Raw genomic sequence first — 26,491 nt, forward strand, 5'->3', positions numbered from 1 at the left:
ATATAAATCAAATTATAAAAATGAAATTAAGATTAGTGACTGTAGGGCTGGGGAAGGCGTGCTAAGGGGTGTGGAGATTTTCTTTTTGGAGTAATGAAATGGTTCTAAACCTTTTTATGATGATGAATGCACAACATTGTGATTATACTAAAAGCCACTGATTATACACTTTGGATAGATCATATGGTATATGACTATATCTCAAGAAAACTGCTCAATAAATCAATTATTGTGCAGGAATAATCAGAAATAGCAGCTATATACCCCAGAGGAAACAGAGTTTGAGAGGTGAAGAATTTTCTAGTTTGTCTGCTTTTTTTGTTTATTATTGAAATAATGAAAATGCTCTAATAATGAAGTGATGCATACACAACTATGTGATTATACCAAATACCATTGATTATAAACTTTGGATGAATTGCATGCTTTATTAATATGTATTACTAAAATTGATTTTTTTTTTAAAAAAGGAGAGATGGTGGAAATAGAGAAAAAAGAAAGATAATATAGGGGCAAATCTTCAAGACCTGGAATTTGGAAACGAATTCCTAGATATGCCACCAAAACATGGCAACAAAAGAAACAACAAATTGGAATTCATCAAAATTAAAGACTTTTGTGCATCTAAAGGTCATTATCGGGAAGCAGATTTGGCCCAACGGATAGGGCGTCTGCCTACCACATGGGAGGTCCAAGGTTTAAACCCCGGGCCTCCTGACCCATGTGATGAGCTGGCCCACGTGCAGCGCTGATGCACGCAAGGAGTGCCGTGCCATGAAGGGGCATTCTCTGCATAGGGGAGTCCCACACGCAAGGAGTGCGCCCCGTAAGGAGAGCCGCCCAGCATGAAAAAAAGTGCAGCCTGCCCAGGAGTGGTGCTGCACAAATGGAGGGCTGATGTAGCAAGACGATGCAACAAAACAAGATACAGATTCTGGGTGCCGCTGACACAAGTGGACACAGAACACACAGCAAATGGACAGAGAGAGCAGACAACTTGGGGGGGTAGGAGATGGGGAAGGAGAGAGAAATTAAAAAAATAAATAAATAAAGGTCATTATCAAGAAAGTGAAAACCTACAGAATGAAAATAAGCAGTAGCTATATATTGGATAATGGCCTACTATCCAGAATACACAGAGAACTCCTACAACTCTACTAGACAACCCAATTTAAAAATGGGTACAGTACTTGAACAGATACTTTTCCAAGGAGGATATACAAATGGACAAAAAATAGATGTTAAAATGCTCAATATCATGAGCCATTAGGGAAATAAGAATCAAAGCACAATACCACTACACACCCACAAGGAAGGCTACTGTTAAAAAGAAAAACAAAATAACAAGTATTGGTGAGGATGTGGAGAAATTGGAATCCTAGTGCACTGTTGGTAGGAATGTGAAATTGTGCAGCTACTGTAGAAAGCAATATGGTAGATTCCTCAAAAAGCTAAATATAGAATTACCATATGATCTGGCAATTCTACTTCTAGATTTATACCCCCAAAAAGGTGAAAATAGGGACTGAAATAGATACTTGTAATCAATATTCAAAGCAGTTTTATTCACAACAGTCAAAGATGGAGACAATGCAAGTGTCCCTGAGCAGATGGGCGGATAAACACAACGGGGTACAGCACACACCCACAATGGGGAGGAGTCGACCACGGGGAGGAATGAGTTTGAGACATGCTGCAACAAGGATGAACCTTGAAAACATTATGCTACGTGACGTAAGCAAGGCCCAAGAGGACAAGTATTGTATAATGTCACTCATATGAGCACATTTGTACAGACAAACCTATAATCTATTACAGGCTGCCAGGGAACAGGCAGAGAGGCAAGGGGGAGTTTTTTGCTTGGAGGACACAGAATATACTTAAATAAAAATAAATAAAGGAAAAAAAAGAGGAACTGCCAAACTGTTTTCTTTTTTGCATTTCTCCTAACAATGTATGAGCATTCCACTGCTCACCATCTTCACCAATATTTGGTAATATAAGTCTTTTTAATTTTAGCATTCCAGTGGGTATGTGATGTGGAGCCTACTTCTGAATGCAGAAAGGATTATGAATTAGGGAAACCGTTTGAGAAAGAATGAAGGGGATTTTTGGACTAGATCATCCTAATACTTTATATGCTACACTATTTGCTGAAAATGGACAGAGCCTAGTAATATTAAAGAAACAACTTTGTCATTATCCTAAGGAACTCCATCCCGGGCTTGTGCTTTCCTCTTGGGGTTCTTTTGCACTACCTAACGCCTCTGCACTCGTTTCTTGTCGCTGCTATCACGGATTTCCACATAGTCGGTGGCGGAACACACCAGGAGTCTCTTCTCCCACAGCTTGGGGGCTGAAGTCAACATCAGGCCCGTGGCCCAGATCAGGGGTCGGCAGAGCTGCTCTCCGCGTGGAGCTCTGGGGAGGGGCTGGCGCATCCCCTCACTCCAGCCTCTGCCTCCTTTCACAGTGCTTTCTGCTCTGTGTCTAATCTCCCTCTGGGTCCCTTCTAGAAGAACACAGGTGCTTGCATTTAGGGACCACATGGATATTCCAGGATTATTTATTCATCTCAAGATCCTTAACTTAATCACATTTGCAAAGACCCCTTTTCCAAATAAGGTAACATTTATAGGTTCTAGGAATTAAGATGTGGTATCTTTGGGGAACATTACACGGTCTTAGTAAGACCCCACTGGTTCAAATAAAAGGTTTATTGTACTATTAAAAATGGCATGTGAACGTAGTATCCTAGCCATAAAACTCACTCCTTTATATTGCTTTTTTTGTGCCGAAAGGAAGGGGGAGGGATTTAAATCTCTTAGATTAAGAGGCTCTGGATGGCCACATGTGGCTACTCGGAGTATCATATTATATGACTCTCCTTTAAATTTCAGGCAAAATACCCTCCTCACCTTTAAAGTCACTTCTCCCAAATTAATTTTCCTCTTTTCACCTTTTTCATCTTCTCACAACACAGCGACACAACAGTCTGTAAAATGGCCACAGGAAGCCTGCAGCATGTAAGGCACAAAGGAAACAATGGGCTTGACCGCTTACTGGTAGCTTTCCCTGCCAGTGCAGGAACGCTGAGCCTCCTGGCCGACGGGGGGGACCTCTGCTGGGGTGGCGTCCGGCACTGCTTGCCCAGCTCCTCCTCGGGAGCAGGTGCTGTCAGCTCGCCTATGAGGATCCTCTCCAGGCTGCCATCGTCAACGCCCTTTCCCAGCCACCGCCCACACGGGAACCTGCGGGTTGTTTTAATTAAGGAAAAATTCAAACATACAGAAAATGAGAGCACAGTCTAATAGACACCCACCTGCTAAACACCTAGAGATAACATTTTCCCATGTTCTTTGTTTTTAAGTATTTTTAAGTAAATCACAGGCATCAGGGCATTTCACTGCTAAAGCACTTCAGAAGGAAGCTCTAAATATAAGGATATTCTCTAGCAGCCACAAATTATCACACCCAGCAAATTAAAAATAGTTCTTTAAAGCTTTCTCATACTAAAATTGTGTTTAGTTTTGGGAAGAACATTTTCCAACTAGAAAAATTAATGTGGAAATGAAGCCAGAGGAGGAAACAGGATAATGTGCCCATAGGAGAGCGGGCTGTAGCCTGGAGAATCCAAGAGATCTCCTCTCACTGAAATTACCTTAAGGTACCTTTTCTTTTCCTTCTTTTTTTTGGGTCAGAGTTATATTAGTGCTTTTCAACACTTGTGGAATAAGCATTGCAGCAAGTGCAATCTGTTACTTTATATTTTTTGCAATTTTGTATTATGTAAACAAAAAACAATCCCCAAAACTATCACTTATTTATTCAGAAAGTAATTAGAAAGCTTTAGAAGGAAAACAATTCTCAAACCTTTTCTTATCCAAAGAGTCTCAAACAAAGAGTTCTGCGCTTCCAAGGACATGCGCTCACCTGTACGTATGTCCTGTGATTTCGTTCCGGACCATGACACAATCCACCAGCCATTTGGCCAGGAGTCCTGAGTTGTCGTGACCAATCTGCACAGTGGTCAGTTTCCCCAAGTTCTGGCACTGCAAGGAGAGCACCACAGGTTTGTCACCGTGGGGCTGCATCTCTCGGCTCAGCGCTGGCAGGGGACCGCCGCCTCGAACGTCCAGCTGCAGAGGACCCTCTCTGGGCAAAGAGCTCTACTCCGTGCTGGAGAAGGTGGTTCACAGGTGGTCCCTGCTCTCCGGTAGCCCCGTCCAAGGACACAGCTGGAGACAGCAGAGGAGCTGGCTGCACTGAGGCCAGACTAGGGACATCAACAGGCGCTACAGGAACCCGGGGAGAGGGCGTGAACAGGGACCTGGGCCATCAGAGACGGCAAGCTGCACCGTGAAGGGGGAGAAGGAAGACAAGAGGGGGCAAAGGCTGCTCTTCCGACTCCACTGCAGGGAAGTCAGGAAAACCACGCCGAGAGGAACGCATCAGAGACACCGACACCTTCTGGTCTCAATAGAAACCCAAGACTGAGCTGACCGCAAACCTTGAACTCCTCGAAGCTATCTAAAATAAACACTTACCAACATCCTCACTGGCCCTTTGGGGAACAAGGGCAAGAGAGAGCATGATAAAGTAAAAATAAACGTCAATGAAATCCTGATAATTAAAACATCACAGATTCACCTATTGATGTATGTGACGGATAGTGACATCGGAATGAAGAGTTCTTTTTTTTTCCCCTTAAACTTTATTTTGAAATAATTTCAAATGTATAAAGGAAGTTGCAAAAATAATATAAAACCCATTCCGAAAACTCGAATGCACCCAACATACCCCACACCAACCCCAAATAACCAGATCCACGTTTTAACATCGTGCCACATTTGCTGTATCTCTCTCCTTCCTTCCTTCCTTCCTTCCTTCCTTCCTTCCTTCCTTCCTCCCTCCTTCCTTCCTTCCTTCCTTCTCCCTCCCTCCCTCCCTTCCTTCCTTCCTCCCTCCCTCCCTCCTTCCCACCCACTTTCTAAATATGAGAGTGGGTTGTATATACATCATGCTCCTTGAACACTTAATACTTCCAGGTACACTTCAAGGATGTTCATTCATGCAACCACCTTATGTACACAAACTTTAGCATAAAGTGTACAGTCTAAATTCCAATTTTTTCTTGTGTCCCAATATGTTCTTTTGGACAACTGCTCTTCCATTATTAGATCCAGTCCAGGATCCTATACTCCATTTAACTATACTGCTTCTTTAGTCACTGTTGTTTTTGTTTTTTAAATTGTGGAAACACGTATCCAACCTAACTTTCCCCAATCATACCAGTTGTAGGATTAATCACGCTCGCAGTGTGGTGCTGCCTCACTACCCGACAGCGGAACCTGCTCTCACCCTCAACACAAACCCCACAGCGAGCACTGTGCGTCAACGCCCGGCCCCGGCCCCGGCAGCCTTCCAGGCACCGCACACAGGCAGGATCACGCGCCATCTGCACCGCGACCGTTTCAGTCGAAGGATGTCTTCAAGGTGCAGCGCGCTGTCGCACGGGCCGGAACGGCCTTCTTTGTGGGACTAACAGCCCACGTACCTATGGTCGCGTTTTGCTCGCCCCTGCACCTGCTGACAGACACTGGGGTGGCTTCCACTCCTGGGCTGCTGTGAAGAACGCTCTATGAACCCTGCTGTGATGGGCAGGCGCGTGCGTCGGCGTGGCCAAGACACGGTGCCCAGTTGTCCGGTCAAGCGAGCACTGGGCTCACTAACATGAGGGCAGGGACCTGAATCCTCGGTGAGGAGACAGCATAGCTGGCCGGTGACATCTCGCATCAGCAAGGAGAGTGCCTCCAGCGACGAGTGACTCACCCGACCCGGCGACGCCTTCAGAGAAGTGGCTTCAGCAGTCCGAGAGGCCCCACCGCCACTTAAGACAGACAGAGAGCGTCCCTGGGGGCTCACCAGGGACCTTCGCCGTGGCTCCGTGGCTCTGTGGCTCCCTGGACTGCGGCCGCCCCACAGAATTTGGAGTTGTGCATCCCCGTGGTTGTGGGAGACAATGTCATAAAATCTACTATTTACAGGTGTCTCCTGTTGGTTTCCCTAGAAAACCTGACCGATGGCTGATGTGCAAATACCTGCTTTCAACTCTTCTGGGTATAAAACTGGAAGTGGAATTGCCAGGTCATATGATATGGTGACTCTCTGTTTAACTTCTTGAGGAAATACCAAACTGTCTTCCACAAGGCCTGATACCAAACTGTCTTCCACAAGGCCTGATACCAAACTGTCTTCCACAAGGCCTGTACCATTTTACAATCCCACCAATGTGGATTTTTCCTATTCTTTGCATCCTTGTCAGCACTTACTTTCCTTTTTTTCTTTTAACTTTTTATTTTGAAATAATCGAAAACTTACAGGGCAGGCGAGAAAATAACAAACCCCACACAGAGACGCCACCCCCCACTCCCCGGCCCTCCCGCTGCGCCTCCAGGGTCAACCCCGTTCCCAATGCTGCGGGCCCTCAGGGCCGTCGACTGCAGAACCCCCTCCCCGGCCTGTGCTCATCCTCATTAACTCCCACCGCCCGCGCCCCCGCCCCTGGCACCCTACAGTCTACCTTTAGTCTCGTATTCTCTTTGTGGTTACCATGGGGCTTACATTTATCATAAATATCTACAACAATCTCATTTGCTTTGATACCAACTTAACTTCGATAGCATGTATAAACTACGTCCCTACCTCCCTTTGTTCCCTACCTTTAAATAGTTCTTGTCACAATAACATATTTACACACTGAGTCCAAAATTAATAATTTATTACATCACACACATGCCTTTTAGATCCTGTAGGAGTAAAAAGCGGAGTTACAAATATAAAATACAATAATACTAGTAGTTTTGCATTTACCCACGTCATAATCTTTACTAGATCTTTATTTCAAGTGGCTTCAGTCGACTGACCAGCGTCCTTTCCTTTCGACTGGCAGAGCTCCTTTAGCATCTCCTGTAGGGCCAGCCTGGTGGTGACAAAGGCCTCACCTGGAATTTCTTAATCCCTCCCTCATTTTTGTAACAAAATTGCTGGATATATAATTTTTAAAAAATGTTTTATGAGGTACTAGGGACTGGGATTGAACCCGGGACCTTTTTGTGGGAAGGAGGTGCTCAATCACTGAGCCACATCAGTTTCCCAGAGTTGGGTTTTCGTATTTGTTTTGCTTGTTATTCTTCTTTTTCCAGGAGGCACTGGGGACCGAACCCAGGACCTCCCGTGTGGGAGGCAGGAGCTCAACTGCTCGAGCCACATCTACTCCTTGGATATGTAATTTTTAAAAAAGATTTATTTATTTATTTCTCCTCCTGTCCTGCTGTTTTTGCTGTCTGTGTAGTCCTCTCTTTTCATTTTCTCTCCTCTAGAATTCACCGGGATTCAATCCTGGAGACCCCTGATGGGGAGAGAGGTTCCCTGTCACTTGCGCCACCTCAGTTCCTGGTTTCTGCTGCACGTCACCTTGGCTCTCTCTTGATGTGTCATCTTGCTGCGTGACTCACTTGTGTGGGCACTGGCTCACCACGTAGGCACACTTTCTCTTCTTCTTTTTCACCAGGAGGCCCCAGGGGTCGAACCCAGGCCTTCCCATGTGGTAGGTGGAAGTTCTAGCACTTGAGCCACATCTGCTTCCCTGGATATATAATTCTTGGTTGGCAATTTTTTTAGTCTCAGCACTTCTTTTGGGCTTATCCTGTCTGGAGTTTCGTTGAGCATCTTGGGTATGTAGATTCCAGTCCCACAGCTTTCTCAGGCTCTGCTCGTTTCTCTTCATTCTTTCTTCTTTCTGTTCCTCAGACTGGATGATTTCAATGGTCTCACCCTCAAGTTCACTGATTCTCTGTTCTAGCTCCAACCTGCTGTTGAGCCTTCCCAAGGAAACTTTTCATTTCTGTTACTGTGGTCTCCAGGCCTGTCTGGCTCCTTGTCATAATTCCCATCTATTGAGTGTCCCATTGTTTTCCTTATCTCCTTTAGTTCTTTGTCCATGTTTTCCTTTAGCTCTTTGATCATATTCAGGCTTATTTTTAGAAAATCTTTGTCTGGTTTGTCCCAATCTGGTCCTCACTGATGGTTTCTTGTATTCTTTACCCCCCCTCTCCAGTTGTCTGTTCTCTGTGCCCATTTGCTGCGTGTTCTTCTTTGTCCACTTTTGTTGTTGTCAGCAGCACAGGAATCTGTGTTTTGTGTTTTTTTTTTGCATCATCTTGCTGTGTCAGCTCTCCGTGTGTGCGGCACCATTCTTGGGTAGGCTGCACTTTCTTTCGTGCTGGGCAGTTCTCCTTACAGGGCGCACTCCTTGTGCATGGGACTCCCCTACACGGGGGGCACCCGTGTAGCAGGGCACTCCCTGCGCGCATCAGCACTACGCATGGCCAGCTCCACACGGGTCAAGGGGGCCCGGGGTTTGAACCGCGGACCTCCCATGTGGTAGATGGATGCCCGATCCATTGGGCCAAGTCCACTTCCCACTGAAGGTTTCTAATGCTTTTATCTCCTCCTTTGAATGGGCCGTAGCTTTCGGTTTCTCTGTATATTGTAAACTTTAATGTGTTATCACTTGAATTTAGACTCTGAGGATTTGTTCCTTGAGCTTGTGTTATGACAACTTTCCCTGAATGTCAGGAGTTAACAAAGAAAGAAAGAAAGAAAACCAGAAAACCCCTCTGCCTTGTTGGCTGACTAGGTGAGTGCTCTCCTGGGGAAACCTGCCGTCCCACGAGCTTAGAGAACAGTCTGAACCCAGGAGGGCCCGGGCCTCTCTGCACCTGCGCCGTGACCTGGGTGTGTGTTTGGCCTCGAAGCACCGTGCACAAGGGCAGCGTCGCCTCTCCTGGGATGCGGATCCTCACGGCCTCGGGCCCCGCATGGTGTGACCTACACCACACGTCTAGGGAGCCACGTGACCACTCTCCTGGGGTGTCTGGCAGGAGAGCCTGGCTAGCAGCCTCTTGCACACTGGGCAAGTTCTGTGGCCACGCAGCCCTCAGGCCACTCCCCGGCAGAGGGGCCCAGGCACACACGCTCCCTCCTGTGCCAGGACCAGACCTCTGGCAGCACAGGCTGGCTCTGCACTGAGCAGGTGGGAGGGTGCCAGCGTGTCCGCCCTGCTCTCAGATCTCGGGGCCGGGGCCTGAACCAGGCCTGTGAAGGCGGGAAGCAGGCGCCCATCCCCTGAGCCACACGGCTCCTCTGAGCTGGTGTTTTCATTCGTTTGTTTTTTCAGGAGGCACTGGGAACTGAACCCAGGACCTTCCATGTGGGAAGCAGGTGCTCAACCACTTGAGCCACATCCACTTGCCCCAGAAATCCACTTTTAAGTGCCCTTTATCCTGATTTAGCACTCGCCCTGGTACTATAATCCTTTAAGTGAATTTGGAAGCTTTGAGAAGAGGTTTATGTCAGTTTTTGCAATTGTTCAAAGCTACTGTGGGGTGGAGAGAGGTCTGAAGCTTCTCACTCTGCCATCTTGATCCACATTTATTAAATAATAGCTGTTCTAGTGGGTGTGACGTAATATTTCACTGTAGTTTTGATTTGCATTTCCCTAATGGCTAATGATGTTGAACAACTTTAAATGTGCTTACTGGTGATTTGCGTATCTTCTTCAGATAAATGTCTGTTCATATCCTTTGCCCATTTTTAAATTGGATTATTTTGTTGTTGTTGAGTTGTAGCAGTTCTTTATTATATTTTCTGGATGTTAAATTCTTATCAGATATATGGTTATTTTCTCCTATTTTGTAGGTTACCTTTTCACTCTCTTGATAATTTGCTTCAATCTACAAAAATTTTCAGTTTTGATGATGTCCAGTTTATTTTTTCTTTTGTTGTTCACACATTTTGGAGCCATGGCTAAGAAATCACTATCAAATCCAAGGTCATGAAAGTTCCCCCTATGTTCTCTTCTAAGAATTTTATGATTTAAGTGCTTATGATCACTTTCAGGTTAATTTTTTTTTCTTTCAAGATTTTCTTTTTCTTCCCCCCGCCATTGTCTGCTCTGCGTCCATTCACTGTGTGTTCTTCTGTGTCTGCTTAGATTCTCAGCAGTGCTGGGAATCTGTTTCTTTTTGTTGCGTCATTTTGCTGCGTCAGCTCTCCGTGTGTGTGGCACCACTCCTGGGCGGGCTGCGCTTTTATCACGTGGGGTGGCTCTCCTTGTGGGGTACAGTCCTTGTGCATGGGGCTCCCCCGTGCAGAGGTGTCCCCGGGTGGCACAGCACTCCTTGCACGCATCAGCACTGTGCATGGGCCAGCTCCACACAGGTCAGGAGGCCCTGGGTTTGAACCCTGAATCTCCCATGTGGTAGGCTGACGCTCTATCCATTGAGCCATATCCGCTTCCCAGGTTACTGTGATGTATGGGTCTTTTTTTTTAGGGTAGGCAAGGCAGTAAAGAGTTTATTAAGAAACAAGATGACTATGAACTCACACAGCTGGAGACGGACCGCGGGGCTCCTCCCTCGTGCTGCCTGTCAGCTCGGCTGTCGCACGACCCCCAGCAGCTCGCAGGGACCCAAGGGGAGGCCAGCTGGGGCTGCCCGGGGCTTGCCTGACAGGGGAGGGATTGCCGGCGGGACCTTGGCTGGGTCTCGTGTGGTCTCCGGCTTTGCTCACTGGCAGCGGCTGCCCTCAGGTCTCCGGGTGGGGCCCCCGGCCACGCTGTCAGCCCGTCTGGGCGCCTCTCCCTTCCCAACACGAACCTGCCTTAACGGCCCCATCCTCCCACAGGTGCAAATCCAGTTTTTCCCAGCAATGTTTGTTCTTATATCATGTAGACTCGGCACCATGCCAAAAATCAACTGGGGGGGTGGGGTGGGGCATATAAGAATCCTTTATATTTTTCATGTAACATTTATGTAATCTAAAGATAAAAAATGTAATCAATTGGCCAGAGATGTATGGTCTTATTTCTGGCTCTCAGCTTTATTCTAACACTGTCTGTGGTTTTGGCCCCTTTCTCTTCCATATGAATCTGACAATCAGCTCTTCCACTTCTGCTGAAAAAGCTGTCCATAGTTAAATATGTACCTGACTGTGTTAAATATGTAAATCACCTTGGATAATACTGACATCTTCCATCTCTGAGCATGGAATATCCGTCCATTTATTGAGGTCTTCTTTAATTTCTTCCAGTAATGATTGTGTTTATCTGTAAAAAAGTCCTATCCTTGGTCAAACTTTTTTCTGGATGTTAGATTCCTTTCGTTGCTGTTGTGAATGGAGCTGCTCTCCTGATCCCCTTCCGGGCTGCTCCCTGCTGCTGGAACCCCGTGGCCTAGGGGGTCCTGATCTTGTTCCCGTGAGCTTCCGGCTCGTTCATGAGAGCCGGCAGCTTTCGTGTAGTCTTGGGTTTTCTACAGGGCTCTTACCTGTGAACAGGCACAGTTCTGCTTCCTCCGCTCCAGCCTGGAGCCAGCTACCTCTCTGCTGGCCGCTGTGCTCTGGGAGCACCTGCAGTCCGATGCTGCACAGCAGTGGTGAGAGCAGCCCCTGCCTGGTGCCTGCTGTGGGGTGGGGCGGGGCGGGGCTGGACGTACCTTATGATGGACACATCATAAGTAGGACCTTTTTTAATTTTTGCATTCTAATTTTAAATTCTACACCTTCATGAGGCCTTGCCATTTCTGATCAAAATGGGGTAATAGATGTGAGTGGTATTCTTTCAATAAAAATTGTTCATGTTGGTTTCTATACAGTACAATATATGTTTTTAAAGATAGATTTATTTATTTATTTACTTACTTATTTATTTCTCCTCGCACCGCCCCCACCTTGTTCTGGTGCTGGCTATCCACTTTCTGAGTCTGTTCACTGTGTGTTCTTCTGTGTCTGCTTGTCTTCTCTTTAGGTGGCACCAGGAACTGATTCTAGGAACTTACACAGTGGGAGAGAGGCACTCATTCTCTTGTGCCACCTCAGCTCCCTGGTCTGCTGCATCTTATTGTCTCTCCTCTGTGTCTCTTTTTGTTGCGTCACAATGCTGCACCAGTTTTCTGCATGGGCCAGCACTCCGTGTGGGCCAGCACTCCACTTGGGCCAGCTCTCCACGTGGGCCAGCTCGCCTTCACCAGGAGGCCCCGGGAACTGAACCCTGGACCTCCTATATAGTAGACGGGAGCCCCATCGCTTGAGTGACATCCACTTCCCTACAATTCAATATTAAGTGCAATTCTGCAAAAGAACTGGGGAGTCATTTTAATATTTACGAGGAATGAATCAGCAGATGGCTGTGTATAGTTGCTGAGACTTACAAAATATCACAGTAATCTGTACCTGTGAGTATAAAGGGAAACAAGGTAGGACTCAGATGACTTTACAACCAAGGGAATGCACAGGGCATCAACAAATCAGAGGACCAAAAAAAATTCACATTTTCTACATTAAAAAAAATTACAGCTCTCACAAATGTCCCTGAGAACAAAGAAAACTTGAGAGTGTAAGTGGGACCCTCCGAGGAGGCAACTTCAGTTGAGGCGGGGTCCCCTCAGTTGGGACTGCTGGGATTAGTACCCTATCCCTGAGTCCCTTTTAGTGGAATGAAAGCAGACGGAGAGAGAAAAGGCCACAGGGAGCGGCTGGAACAGAGCCGGGAAGGAAGGGAGCAGCCGGAGGCAACGCCGCCCCAAGCTGGGCCAGGGGCCTGGGCGCGGCAGCCAGCCCCAAAGGCCCCAGTCCCTGGGGAGGAGGTATCACCTCGAGGACTTTTTCCCAGCCTCGAACCATGAACCAATACATTCCCATCGTTTAACCCGACCCATTTCATGGTATTTCTTGAGCAGTCGAGCAAACCACAACAGGGGGAAAGCTTTAAGGCTTTCGCTGCTGAGTGTGATGTGGGCGTGTGGGCTTTTCACACATGCTCTTCACATGCTGAGGAACTGTGAGCTCCGAAATACTTGACTTCTCTGGATCTCAGTGAGAGGGCATCACGGCATCCAGACGGGAGGGTGGCATCTGGAGCTGGTCGTGGCAGTGGGAAGAAAGCAGCAGGCAGATGTGTGAGACAGTTTGGAAACAGCAGAAATGGGACTTCTAGCCCAGCTTATGCTCCATAATTGCAGATAAAGAAAAGACAAGGGTTTTAGTATTTCATATCCAGGTGGCTCTTGGGAGGATCCTGACTCTGATGGACGCTGTTAATCCAAGCAGCCAGGAACAGGAAAGAGGACCCTCACTTAGTACCATCCGCTCCTGAGGCTGAGCAGTCGTCGTCTTCTCCTGCAGGACAGGATGAACCTGCACGTGGGCTCAAACCAGAAATGCCCACCACCCTGTAAATGCCACCAGGCCACTGACACAGGCGTCAGCTTTCCTGCCCTTTGCCAAAGGATGGCCAGACTCAGGCACGGAGCATTTCACAGTGAGAGGGAAAACCACGGTGGGGTAAGCATTTGTGTGAGTGCTTCTTATTTGCCAGATTCTGTGCCGGGGTTACTGAGGTTAAAAAACAGGGCTTGCTGTTCCATTGGGAACGTGAGAGAGCTCCCCTGGCTAGGAACTCAGCACTTTCTCAGATGTCATGTGTAACTCTACCTACTATGACAATCCCCAAAGAATATCCGAATGTTTTTATTACCCTATCTACATGTCCTGGAGAACTCCCTCCCAACCATGTGCTCCCCATCTATAACACCCCACACCAGTGCTCCTCCCCTGCCATAGTCGAACCCCTCTGTGGTACAAACTCCCTTCAAGAATGAAGCCTAATGTATTGCCAAATTCACTGTAGGAAAATGAAATGGTAATGATAGGTTTAAGATTAGAAATAGAATACAACTGATTTAGAAAAAACAAAAATTAAGCAAAAAATAATTGGGGTATTAAAAAATGAAAAATATCATAAAACTTTGTTTTTGATGCTTTGCCTTTCATCACTGTAATAGGTGTTGCCCTGTATGTACATGGCCACGGGATTTGCTGTGGGCAGGGAGAGGGAGGAAGAGATGTGATGTGGGGGCATTTTCAGGACTTGGGAGTTGTCCTGAAAAATATTGCAGGGACAGATGCAGGACATTATATATCCTGCTATAACCCATTGAATGGACGGGGTGGGGGGAGAGTAAGCTACAATGTAAGCCACTGTCCATGTGGTGCAGCAGTGCTCCAACATGTGTTCACCACATGCAGTGAGTGGGCCACACTGAGGAAGAGGTTGTTGATGTGGGAGGAGTGGCGTGGGGTGGGGAGTGGGGATATAGGAAACTCTTATATTTAATGTAACAATTTTTGTGATCAATGTATCATTAAAAAAAAAGACAAATAATAAAAACAAAAAAACAAAACAGGCCTTGGCAAAGCCCCACAGCACACCACTGCAAATACAGCTTAGACAAGCGAAATGACACCTAAAATATGAAACAAACCAGGTAGGCGTCTTCAGACAACTCTAGGCATACAGCCACAAAAATGGCCTCGTATATTTTAGCATTCCTTTACATTATTTGACTCACAGAAAAAAAGAGAGTAAAATTGGAATCCTCACAGAACTATAAATGACAATTTCTGCTAAGAAGTCATTAGCTGAACCCACCTCAAAAGTCATTTCCAGGAGGTTTTTGGGAATCTGCATTACTCCTGTGTCTCCCAGCTCCCCTGACACACAGATCCAAGGGTTGGACGTGATGATGGCGTTGCTCAGCTTTTTGATCGGGATGATCACCGCCCTGTATGGAATCACTGAAAGAAAAATTCTGAAATTAATAGAAATTACACTAAAGTTTTCCTAGTAACAACAAATTAATATATGTGAAGAATTCTGTTGGCTTTCACAGATAATTTGCTTTTTATGGTGCACAAAAAAAATGAGCTTACCTGCCCCCCAGTCTAGAAAGATGAGGGTCGCCACTCTTGTGGTGGTCTCCATGGCACATACATCAGTAATTACGTAGCACACATTTATCTCCGTAGTGACACAGGACATCCTAAACTGATAAGCAATTACAGGAGCCACAACACCAAAGCCAAGAATCATAAACAAAGCTCCCTTCATTCTGGACACAACGAAGTCTATAAGCCACCACTTGGGAAGCTATAAAGTTGGCTCACGGGTAAGAGGATGCCCAGGGGAGAATCCAGAGTGGAAAGGAGCCTCCGGACGCTTCTCAAAGGCACACCACTAGGTGTCACCGTCCTATCACTGTCCTCTTGCACGCGGCACAGTGAGGTTAGATAACCAGCATTCCCTTCTCTAGGAATGGGAGTGATTCAAGCACAGCAGCAAGCTTTTATCCATCAGAGGCTCTATCAGAGTAGAATCAACGGTATGGGTTAGCATCCTTGGAATTTCACAGGACAGGGTTATTAGAAACCCTCTGTGGCAGTTTGAGATTATTTTATGAATCCCAAAGGAGAAGGATTATGTTTGTAAACTAATCTATTCCTCTGGGTATGGTGTCTTTGATGCATTAAATTTGGTGAGGGGCCTCTGAGTAGATACCTGCTAAGATCACGCTAGGGCTTGTGATTGACTGGCCAGTGGGCGTGGCCCAGGTTGAGCCCGCCCCCTTGCTGGGGCTGCTAGAAAGAGACTCAGAGAAGAGCAAGAGTGCGCCCTGCCACCCTGATCCTACCACAGGACAGAAAGAAGGCTCAAGAGTGGAGGCCCCAGGGAGAGCAGCGTTTGCCTGAGAGCTCACAGCTGAATTCGGGAAGCGAGGGCAGCAGCTGGCCTGCTGCAGGAAGCCCTGGGAGACAGGCTCTGTGCGGCGTGCAGCTGACCCTGGGAGGAGAGCCGCGCAGCGGGCCTGGGAGGGAGCCCGGGCGAAGGCAGGCCACAGCAGAGCCCCGCCGTCTTGCCACCGCAGGGTCAACAGCAGCTGGCTTTGGTGAGAAAGCACCTTTCATGGTTCCCAGTTGGACTTTTCACAGCTTTGGAACTGTAAGCTTTCACTCTAAATAAATAGCCTTTAAAAAAGCTAGCAGATTTCTAGTACTTTGCATCGGCAGCCTTCAAGACAGGATGAAAAATATTTACAGGACAAGGTGCCCAGACAGAGCCTCACAACCTGAACCTGGGTCAATGCACTCTTAGACAAAGAAAATGGGTGGGGCAGAAGGTTCATTCCCGTAATTCTATATAAATGACTTTGAAAGGAAAATGTCAGAGGAAAGGCCAAACTTTCAGGTGTAGTAATCATCAGAATCAAATGGTTTTTGAAACTGAGAGCAGAAGAGCTGGTGTGAGACTTTATTTTAGGTGCCAGAGACTTTTCTCATTTCTTGCATCGACAGGAATAGAAAAGCTGCAGAAAAAGGTCTTATGTGGAACCAGCAGTTCTGTGGCCGCAAAGGGCCCACAAATAACAGTGATTTCATAAAATAAAGAGAACAGCATTACTAACTCAGAATACTTCTTTCATTAAATATCTAACTTTATCAGGCTAAAGAGTTGCTCAAATAAAGAGAGATCTGCACATGTAACAAGGATCTTAGAATTCCTAAATTACCTTTGCTGTTATTCCTTCTCTTTGAAAACTGTATACACCTTGGATTCTTACATCTATAGTGGACTAACAATAGTAATAGTTTGACAGATATTATAGGTTCACGGCAAATGAAGTACAGAATGGACACACGCCCATGGAATTCTCTGGTCTTTCCGTGTTCACCGTCATCCCGAAGCAGATGGTCTGACGGAACTGGGGAAAGGCCTTTCAAAGCCCTGTTTATGGTACTGGCTGGCTGGAACCCCTGGCAGGGCTGGGCAGTGTTCTCCAGGAGGCTGCGCATGTTCTGAATCAGTGTCCACTCCATGGTCCTGTTTCTCCCACAGCAGGATTCACGGGCCCAGTAACCAAGGGGTGGAGGTGATCCACTAGGAAAAATGTTACTTCCTGTCTCTGCAACCTTAAGCTCTGCTGGACTACAGGTCGTAGTTCCAAAAGGACAGGTGCTTCACTGGGAGACAGGGCAGCGGTTCCACAGAGCTGAACGGCAAGGCCACCACCCGGTCACTTCTCGTGCCTCTGAACCAACAGGTGAAGAAGGGGCTCCCGACCTGGCTGGGGCAAGCGGCCCTGATGCTGGAGGAACAGGATGCACCTCCAGTGAGGGCCAGGAAGAGGCAGCCTGAAGCACAGCTGTGCCCGTGACCAAAGCCGATGGAAAACGGCAACAACCCAACCCAGGCAGGAGGACCCCTGAAGGTGTGGGACGCCCCACCAGGCAAGGACCCACAACCAGCTGGGGTGCTGCTGAGGGCAGAGGGCGCACGGAGTGGGTAGTGGAAGAACAGTTTCCAATATGAGCCACAATCACGTGACCAGAGCTAGAAGCAAGGGATGTAATGGCTATGAGCTTTCTTCCTTGTTTTGCTACAAATGTTTGTACATACATATAAAGCAAAGAGCTTTCTTTCCTTTCACGTCATATCCTCTTACAGAGTACAAGTTATATATTAACTTTATGCCATAGTAGTAAGTTACAGGATCTCAAATTTAAGAGCAAATATTACCCAAGGACTTGCATCATCTTCTGGGGAAAGAGTGCATTTCTGGTTGTACATAGGACAGCTGAATTATGCTAGATGAAAGTATGAGTGTAGTGGTTTTTATTTAGAGATTAAATATGGTTTAAGGAAATGTGTGTGACGGCCAAGCTGACTAGGGTGGACTGTGACAGTTAAGGTCTTGTCAACGTAGCTATGTGACGGTGTCCAGCTCTTCGGTCATGCAAGCACTGCTCTGTGAGGGTATTTCACGGACCTGAACCATCAGTCAGCTGATGGCATCTCTGGCTGAGCACAGCTACAATCAGCAACGGAGACTGGCTTCAGCAACAAGAGGCGCATCGCCCAATCAGTTAAAGGCCTCGAGGGGCGACTTAAGCAACCAGAAAGATCTCCACCTTTCCCTCGCCAGCCAGCTTCTCCGAGGGATTCCCTGAAACCTTGCGGCCTTCCCAACTTGCAGCTTGCCCTGTGGAATTTGGAATTGGCTGCATGAACCAATTTCTATAATAATTTCTTAAAAATTACATCCACACATACTGTTGGTCTGTTTTCCAGGAGATGCCCCACCAACACCTAACACAGCCCAATACCCATTTCAATTCCCCTTTCTTTGTCTGCTTCTACTATGTAGTCTGCAAAGCTATTAAAAAACCTATGTCATTCTGGCCAGTGAAATTTTGGTGATGTGTTTTTTTGGATTTTTTTGAGAATTATGTTTTTCTAACACGATTCTGTCCCTTCTTCTCTGGAGCTCCATCCTTTCTGCTGAAAGGTAGACTAAGGAGTGCAACTCTCTTGTGACTGTGAGATGGTCAGCACCCACTGAGAATATCTACGAGGAAAGGAACAAAGAACTGGGTCTGGGATGGCACTGCAGGCTGCCTGCCTCCAGACTCTCACTATACAAGAAAAATAAGGGAAGTGGACTTGGCCCAGTGGTTAGGGCGTCCATCTACCACATGGGAGGTCCGCGGTTCAAACCCCGGGCCTCCTGACCGGTGTGGAGCTGGCCCATGCGCAGTGCTGATGCGCTCAAGGAGTACCCTGCCACGCAGGGTGTCCCCTGCGTAGGGGTGCCCCACGCGCAAGGAGTATGCCCCGTACGGAGAGCCGCCCAGCGCGAGAGAAAGTGCAGCCTGCCCAGGAATGGTGCTGCACACACAGAGAGTTGACATAACAAGATGATGCAACAAAAAGAAGCACAGATTCCTGTGCCGCTGACAACAACAGAAGCGGACAAAGAAGAAGACACAGCAAATAGATACAGAGAACAGACAACTGGGGCAGGGAGGTGGGAAGGGGAGAGAAATAAATAAATCTTAAAAAAAAAAAAAAGAAAAAAATAGAAAACTACCAATTTGGTTAAGCCACTGTTTTTCAAGTGTATAATACTTGTGGCTGAACACAATACCTAACAGATATAAGTAAAAGTTCTCCAGAGTAGGGAGGAGGGGACTACTGCAAAAAAGAATTACGAATGGTGAACAGAATAAATGCTATTATTCAACATTCTACCAGTGACTCATGAATCAGCATTTCTTCCCATTACAGACCTACAATGTCCAGCAAGACTCTGAATCAAAGTTTGAATGATGTCTAGCTATTTAAGTTTATTATTATATACTGATTCTTCAAATCTGTTCATTTGAATATCCCACTGGGCTGTTTAATAAAGTATTCATTCTGGCATCTGTCCTAGGTAACATTTCCTATCACAGGTCCCCTTCTCCAGGGAGCTGGCATCCCTGACTCCCAATCAGAGATTCGTGAGCAGAAGGTCAGGGAGCGCTCCCGGGGTCAGCACGGGGGAAAGACGCAGGACTGGCAGGGAGCCGGCTGCCAGCAGCTCCCTTGGCGTGAGCCAGCCCCCTGGGTTCGGGGCACCCTCACGTGGGCTGCCCTGGAAGAAGGCACCGCCAGCGGAGGGCAGCTTTCCGTGCAAGGCAGTGTCGCGGGCTGGCGTTCGGCAGCTCCGCCAGCGCGGGCGAGGGTCCTGCACTGCCCTCGGAGGTCCGGGGCACACCCAGGACTTCACTATGGTAGCTCCTTCTCAGAAACACAAACTCTTTTACTCCTTCGGCCACCTGGGTGGCTTCACTCAACACCCTTTTCCAGACTTACTGATGGTGGTGAACACGCTGGTAAAGCAGAAGTAGTCCACGGCGTTCAGGGAAAGAAGATGGTACAGAAACTGCTCTCTCTCTTCTTCGCAACGTAGAAAAGCATAGCGCTTATAAAGCTTCCTAGGAAAGCGAAGACAAGCACAAAACTTTAGATAACAGCATGCTAAATTTTTCATGCTTTTGAGTTCATTAAAAAATCTCCTCCATTTAGACAAACTACGTAGGAAGTGTTAATCTCAAAATAACAATTCACAAAAGTGGACAACAGTATATAATAAATGTATTCGGACTTCAGATATTAAAACGCTTATGATTTAGAAATGTTTAGTATATAAATGTTAAGGTAAAAAAAATGATGCTGAACTGCAAATCCAGTACAATCTCATCTAAGCGAATATGCAAAGAAAGCACAGAAGAAAACGTGATACTCTTTATTTTTATGCAGCAGAATAATAAACGATCACCATTTTCTTCATTGTACTTGGCTACGATGGGCACAAACGACTTTCATCATTGGATGAAGTCACTCTCAAGAGCACCAGGTCCATGACGACATTCTTTATCAGACCTATGCCCTGGACGCGATTCTCCACATGGTTAGCAATCTAAGGGTGACAGGAGGGAATCAAAAACTGCACAAAGAACTGGATTCCAACCAAAGCTCACGAGGGACCAGGCCTGGGAGTGTCAAAGAGAACTTGATCCTCTCACGGTGCTGGAGGCCACGAGTCCAAAGTCAAGGTGTCTGGGGACTTCAGAAGTCAGAAAGAATTTCTGTCCTACTTCAGGCAGCCAGCTTTGCCTGGGGAGTTCAGCTCTACCCTGATGGGAGCTTCCAGCTTGAAGTTTGCTTGCAGAATGTGGACTTGCCCCACCACACCATCACGTGAATCAGTGAATCTCACATATATAAAACACAACCCCTCGGTTCTGTTTCTCTGGAGAACCTTGACTAACCCTGATTTCGGTAGCAAGAACACACTGGGGCAAGCACTCCTACCTGCGGAACCAAGACTTCTTGACTGGCAGAGTATAAAGTCACGGACAAGAAACAAGAGCCGTGTTAGCCATCACTCGCTCTCCTCAGCTTCCGGCGGCTGCTCCTTGGCTTGCAGCTGCGTCATTCCCATCGCAGCCCCTCCATCTGCACGTGACCTTCGTCTGAGTCCTCACTAGAATCTCCTTTAACTTCTGAATTTCTACCAAACCATCGCTCCAAGATAACGGAGGCAGTTTCCAGCAAGTCCCTCAGGAGTCTTCCCAGCTTCTACCCAACATCCAAAGCCAAAGCCATTTCCACCCTTCCAGCATTTATTGCACTCCCAGCACCAAAACTGGCAGCAGCTCCCAGGGCTGCCGTGAGCTTGGTGGCTTCGGAGAACAGACGTTTACTCCGCACATGTCCAAAGCCGCAGCGCCAGCAGCGCGTGCCCCTCTGAAGGCTTCTGCGGTGCTGGGAGCTCCCTGGGTGGGGACACCCGCTGCAGCTCCCTGGGTGGGGACACCCGCTGCAGGCCCTGGGTGGGGATACCCGCTGCAGGCCCTGGGTGGAGACACCCGCTGCAGGCCCTGCCGGCCCCCGGGCACTGGCCCTGTGTCTGTGGGAGTCCAGAAGCCCCTCTCCCCACAGAGCAGCCCTGGGCCAGGCCACCTGGGGGTGTGGCCTCATCTTCCTCTCATCTGCAAAGACCCTACCTCAACACGGCCACCCCAGGTCCTGGGTAGGGCCTGGGTGACCTCAGGGGGGCAGCAGCGTCGTGTCTGGGGCCCATCGGGTCCTTCCACCGCGCTCTGCTCCATGAGAACTCAAGGCTCAGCCTTGACCGGCTCCGACTACGGCTGGAGGGTGCGCGTCATCCGAGAGGCTCTTGAGAGTGAAGGGAACCATCACAGAGGCGGACGGCGAACCTGTCTTCACCTGATTTGATTCCTGGCACTGGCGAGACTCTCACAGGAGCCTTACGTGGACCTCTGCGAACAAGGGAGGGCAGGCCAACCTGTCTTGTTGGTGCTACTCTCGGCTTCTGTGGACTAGTTAGCTTTATTAATTTTCTGATTAGGGGAACAATCTGGCCTTTGGCCGTGAAATTTCATGTCCCTTCCCAGATAAGATAAAGCATCATGCCAAGATGAATGGTTTCCAAAGCACAACCTATTAGGCTATAGAATGCAAGTGTCCATGAATCAGCAATTCATGTCAAAGAAACCAGTTTCTGTCACCTTATGCAATTTGCTTTGCAAGTACGTAAGCCATACAAACCACAATGCCCCAAGGTGAACTCTTACTTGGTGAGCTGCTGGTTAGAGAGCAGCTGCTTGAGGTGCTGGGACAAGAGCTTCTTTTCTAGGGATAACCTTATCCATGCGCGGGCGCGCCCGACGTCAGTCTTGATCTCACTCACGTTCTGAATGTGCCTGGAGAAAAGAGCAACAGCAGGGAGGTAAGTCCCGGGGTAACCGTGAGCTGGGAAGGAACACGGAGGTACGGCGCCCGACACAGGGCTGTCCCCTCCTGGGCACAGGGGCAGCGATGGGTGCCACACAGGGTTTGCTCTTAGCCCCTTAGGCTCTGAGTCTGCAACCCCGTTCACTGCACAGGCAGAGGCGCCTAGGGAAGTGCTCCCCACTCGCCCACGCCTCCAGGCTCTGTTTTCAGCCTCACCAACACCTGCAGCTTGGCACTAGGTAATTTCTGATCTTCAGGAAAATAAAAGTAACAAAACGGCCTAAATATTCAAGTTTTTACTCAAAGTAATCATTCTACAGATTTAATACCTGCCATAAGCAGATTAACAATGCATTAGGGGAAGCAGTCTTGGCCCAATGGATGGGGCATCCACCTACCACATGGGAGGTCCGCGGTTCAAACGACCGGCCCGTGCGCAGTGCTGATGCACGCAAGGAGTGCCATGCCATTTGACCCGTGTGGAGCTGGCCCACGCGCAGTGCTGATGCGCGCAAGGAGTGCCGTGCCACGCAGGGGTGTCCCCGCATAGGGGAGCCCCACGTGTAAGGAGTGTGCCCCGTAAGGAGAGGCGCCCAGCGTGAAAGAAAGTGCAGCCTGCCCAGGAATGGCGCCGCACACACGGAGAGCTGACACAGCAAGATGATGATGCAACAAAAAGAGACACAGGGAAACGGACTTTGGCCCAGTGGTTAGGGCGTCCGTCTACCATATGGGAGGTCCGCGGTTCAAACCCCGGGCCTCCTTGACCCGTGTGGAGCTGGCCCATGCGCAGTGCTGATGCGCGCAAGGAGTGCCGTGCCACGCAAGGGTGTCTCCCGTGTGGGGGAGCCCCATGCGCAAGGAGTGCGCCCGTGAGGAGAGCCGCCCAGCGTGAAAAGAAAGTGCAGCCTGCCCAGGAATGGCGCCGCCCACACTTCCTGTGCCGCTGACGACAACAGAAGCGGACAAAGAAACAAAAAGCAGACAAAGAAACAAGACGCAACAAATAGACACCAAGAACAGACAACCAGGGGAGGGGGGGAAATTAAATAAATAAATAAATCTTAAAAAAAAAAAAAAAAAAAAAGAGACACAGATTCCCGGTGCTGCTGTTAAGGATATAAGCAGTCACAGAAGAACACACAGTGAACGGACAGAGAGCAGACAACTGGGGGGGGGGGGGGGTTGGGGGGAAGGGGAAATAAAAAATAAATCTTAAAAACAAAACAAAACAAAAAGAATGCATTAGTTCTGAAGCTTACCCAGCAATATATAGAAAATATAAAATTCTACTTTCTATGACATTAGAGAAGACAAGCTTTACTGCACTGATAAATTAAAAATTCTTAAACATTTGCAAGACTTAGAAAATCGGTGGCCACCAAGAAAAACTGTGTAGTCACACCCATGACTGTTACGTGTGTGTAAATTAGGGCCCCTGTAGGGGTCAACGCTCTGCCAAGCAGGGATGACTTTTTCTTCCTCAACGACTCTCTCCTGAGGCCCCAGGCAGGCTTGAGCAGGGCAGCAGCCTAAGAGGCAGGCCCGGGGGCTCCGCTCTGGGACTCACCACCTGCCTCTGCCTTTTGTTTGTTCATTTACGTCCAGAATGGCCAGCTGCGACAGTAATAAACAGTGCAATGAATCCTTGTCTCTGCTGCTTCTGGGCAGCCCGAGAAGGAACGGCCGCCTGGGACGCACGTGTGTTTTCCCACCCTCACCAAACCCTGGATCGGAAACGCAGGCTGCCCCGTGATCAAACCCCTTGAGAAGTAAGACATGAAGCATCATGTTACATCGCGGGGACATGCTAAAGTGGTGGCCTGGAAACAAGTGAGAAAGAGGGGGTGACAGAAGACTGCTGGCATCCTGGCGGGGTGTAGCCCACCTTGCTTCACCCCAAAGCGGCCCTCCTCCCTAAAGGGCTGGGACCCCCCTGCACGCGGCGGTGCCAGTCAAGACCCTCGCACCGCTGGCTCCTGCGCAGCCAGGCCTCGGACACGCTGGCTGCTCCTCAGCCCTACGCTTCCCAAAAAGGTGACTCGGAGCAACCAGGGGAAAGCCCGGGCGTTAACCCTTCAACGCTCAGGTACGTACAAGGCACTCCCCGCCCCGCGCGTGCAGTGCCAGGAGTAATGCCAAGGTGAGCCCAAGCTGATCAAGATTTAGGAGGCATCATCGTTCCCCTAATATCCTCCGTACTCACAAACACTAAAACCTGCTGAAATTCGTTTTAATCTGGACTTAAAACAAGTATCTGGAGACATGGTAGGTGGAGACATGGCAAAGTGGAAAATAAGTGAAATTTGAGAAAGTCTTTCTATGCTTAAGGGACATGGAAAGGACTGAAACACATGAAGCGAAATCCGTTTTATGTGGCAGTTACATTCCCGACACAGAGAAGGGCTCCAGACTCTTCTTCTCAAGTCTCGTTTTCACTGGCACCAGAGACATCCCTCGTCTAGAGTTTCGCCTCTTGAAGGTCACCCTTTGCGCACGACCTCCTAAAGCTCACAGGACATCTCCTGGACTGCACAGGACGGCACCCGGCGCCCTGTGCCCTCAGCTTCTACCTGTCTCCCCCAAAATCTTCCTATTAAAAAACGCGCCTTTCTGGGCAGCTTGATCTATGAGGCTCTGTGTTCCAAGACCAGAAGCCCTCTCTCTAGCTTCCCTCTTTGACTCTGTTCATCTCTGAAATCCCCGCTTCTTCTAGGGAGTTTTCTTTGACCACGATGGCATTCAAGGGCCTCTCCAGTTGATGAATTTCTTTAGTCTGATTTGCCACGTATGAACTGTCCAGTACTTTTATCATCTTCTCTTGGTATAAATTTTTTCCAGATTGACATAAGCTCCCTGAGTACAAGGAACTCAGTACTTCTTAGCAGCCTTGGCTCTAGAACATAAGAGGAACTCAAAAAATTCTGTTGCTTTTTAAATCTATAACATCAACATTATGCTTTAAAACAATGTATAGTGTTATTAAACTTTAATCCAAAATCATTAAAATATCTGCTGTATAATTATACCACTTGAATCTGTTTTAATGGAAATAATTACCATGGCATCACTGCATTAAGCTTAGTATTATACAAGTCTTACTTCTAAGATAGATCCTGTTAATTTACAAAAAAGCACACATGATGTCATTTAGATAACTTTTTTTTACTTGATCTGTTTCTAACCCTGTATATACACTCTCCCTCTCTCTTCTTTTTTATGAGGCGCTGAGGACTGAACCCGGGGCCGTGTACCTGGCAGGTAGGCGCTCAACCACTGAGCTATACCCGCTCCCTCCCTCTTTTTTTTTGATCAACACCACAGTTTATTTGTATTGATCAATAATACTCTAATACATTCATTTTACAATATTAACACCATACCAAAAACAGTCTATCGTACTCAGTTACAGTTTCAGTACTTTATTTTTTTTATTTTTTATTTTTTTTATTGATTTATTTATTTAATTCCGCCCCTCCCCTGGTTGTCTCTTCTTGGTGTCTATTTGCTGCGTCTTGTTTCTTTGTCTGCTTCCATTGTTGTCAGCGGCACGGCAAGTGTGGGCGGCGCCATTTCTGGGCAGGCTACTCTTTCTTTTTACGCTGGGCAGGTTTCCTCACGGGCGCACTCCTTGCGCGTGGGGCTCCCCCACGCGGGGGACACCCTTGCGTGGCACGGCACTCCTTGCGCGCATCAGCACTGCGCCTGGCCAGCTCCACACGGGTCAAGGAGGCCCGGGGTTTGAACCGCGGACCTCCCATATGGTAGACGGACGCCCTAACCACTGGGCCAAAGTCCGTTTCCCTGTTTCAGTACTTTAAAACCTTTAAATACAAATATTTGAACACTGAATATAGAACAGAATAGAATATAGAACAGAAATATGAATGGCAGAGGAAACTGAAAACATTAAGTAAAAGAAACCAACATTCACCCCCAAAACAAATATAAAATTAACTGGTTCCATATTTTAAAATAATACATCAAAGAAATCAGATAACCAGCCTTTTAAAAAAGATCATAAAGTTGCAATTCTTTAGATACACTTAAGAGATGTCCTCTCAGATTTGTTCTTCCTTTTCTTGGTTTCTAAAGAATATCTGCAATGGTTTAAGGTACATTAAAGGTGGGGAAGAGAAGGCAGTGCAAAGCCAAATGAAATAACTTCAACCATTTGCAAAAAAATTGGCTAAAAAATATTTAATGAATCTTCTTTGGCAATTAAGTCCATATTTTACGTATACCTTTTTGCTGAAGTGGATAAACACTTTTAAGATATAGGAGATGTACCTTTACAGAGCATTGAATCCATAAAACAAGGTGCACACAGCAGCATCTCGGTTTTGCTAAAATCAAGTCTCTAAAAATGGAGTCTCTCCTCTGGAGTATGAGAGGTCTTCATTTGGGAATTGGATGATTAATTTTTCCTCATTTACATGAGAAACTGGAGTT

At 47.5% G+C, this 26,491-nt stretch overlaps 1 protein-coding gene across 4 annotated transcripts in view; it reads right to left on the reverse strand.

Moving 5' to 3' along the window:
* DENND5B (DENN domain containing 5B) overlaps positions 1-26,491 on the reverse strand; it is a 205,063-nt gene that overhangs the window by 16,953 nt on the left and 161,619 nt on the right. For all 4 annotated transcript variants that reach the window (XM_058283016.2, XM_058283014.2, XM_058283015.2 and 1 more), the window contains 5 exons: positions 21,880-22,008; positions 19,592-19,713; positions 14,552-14,697; positions 3,934-4,052; positions 3,064-3,251 (listed from right to left, as the gene is read on the reverse strand). In XM_058283016.2, the coding sequence (XP_058138999.1) occupies positions 3,064-3,251; positions 3,934-4,052; positions 14,552-14,697; positions 19,592-19,713; positions 21,880-22,008 (704 nt within the window). The remainder of the gene's footprint in view (positions 1-3,063; positions 3,252-3,933; positions 4,053-14,551; positions 14,698-19,591; positions 19,714-21,879; positions 22,009-26,491) is intronic.

This window comes from Dasypus novemcinctus, chromosome 20 (genome assembly GCF_030445035.2).
Source record: "Dasypus novemcinctus isolate mDasNov1 chromosome 20, mDasNov1.1.hap2, whole genome shotgun sequence".
NCBI classification, from domain to species: Eukaryota; Metazoa; Chordata; class Mammalia; order Cingulata; family Dasypodidae; genus Dasypus; species Dasypus novemcinctus.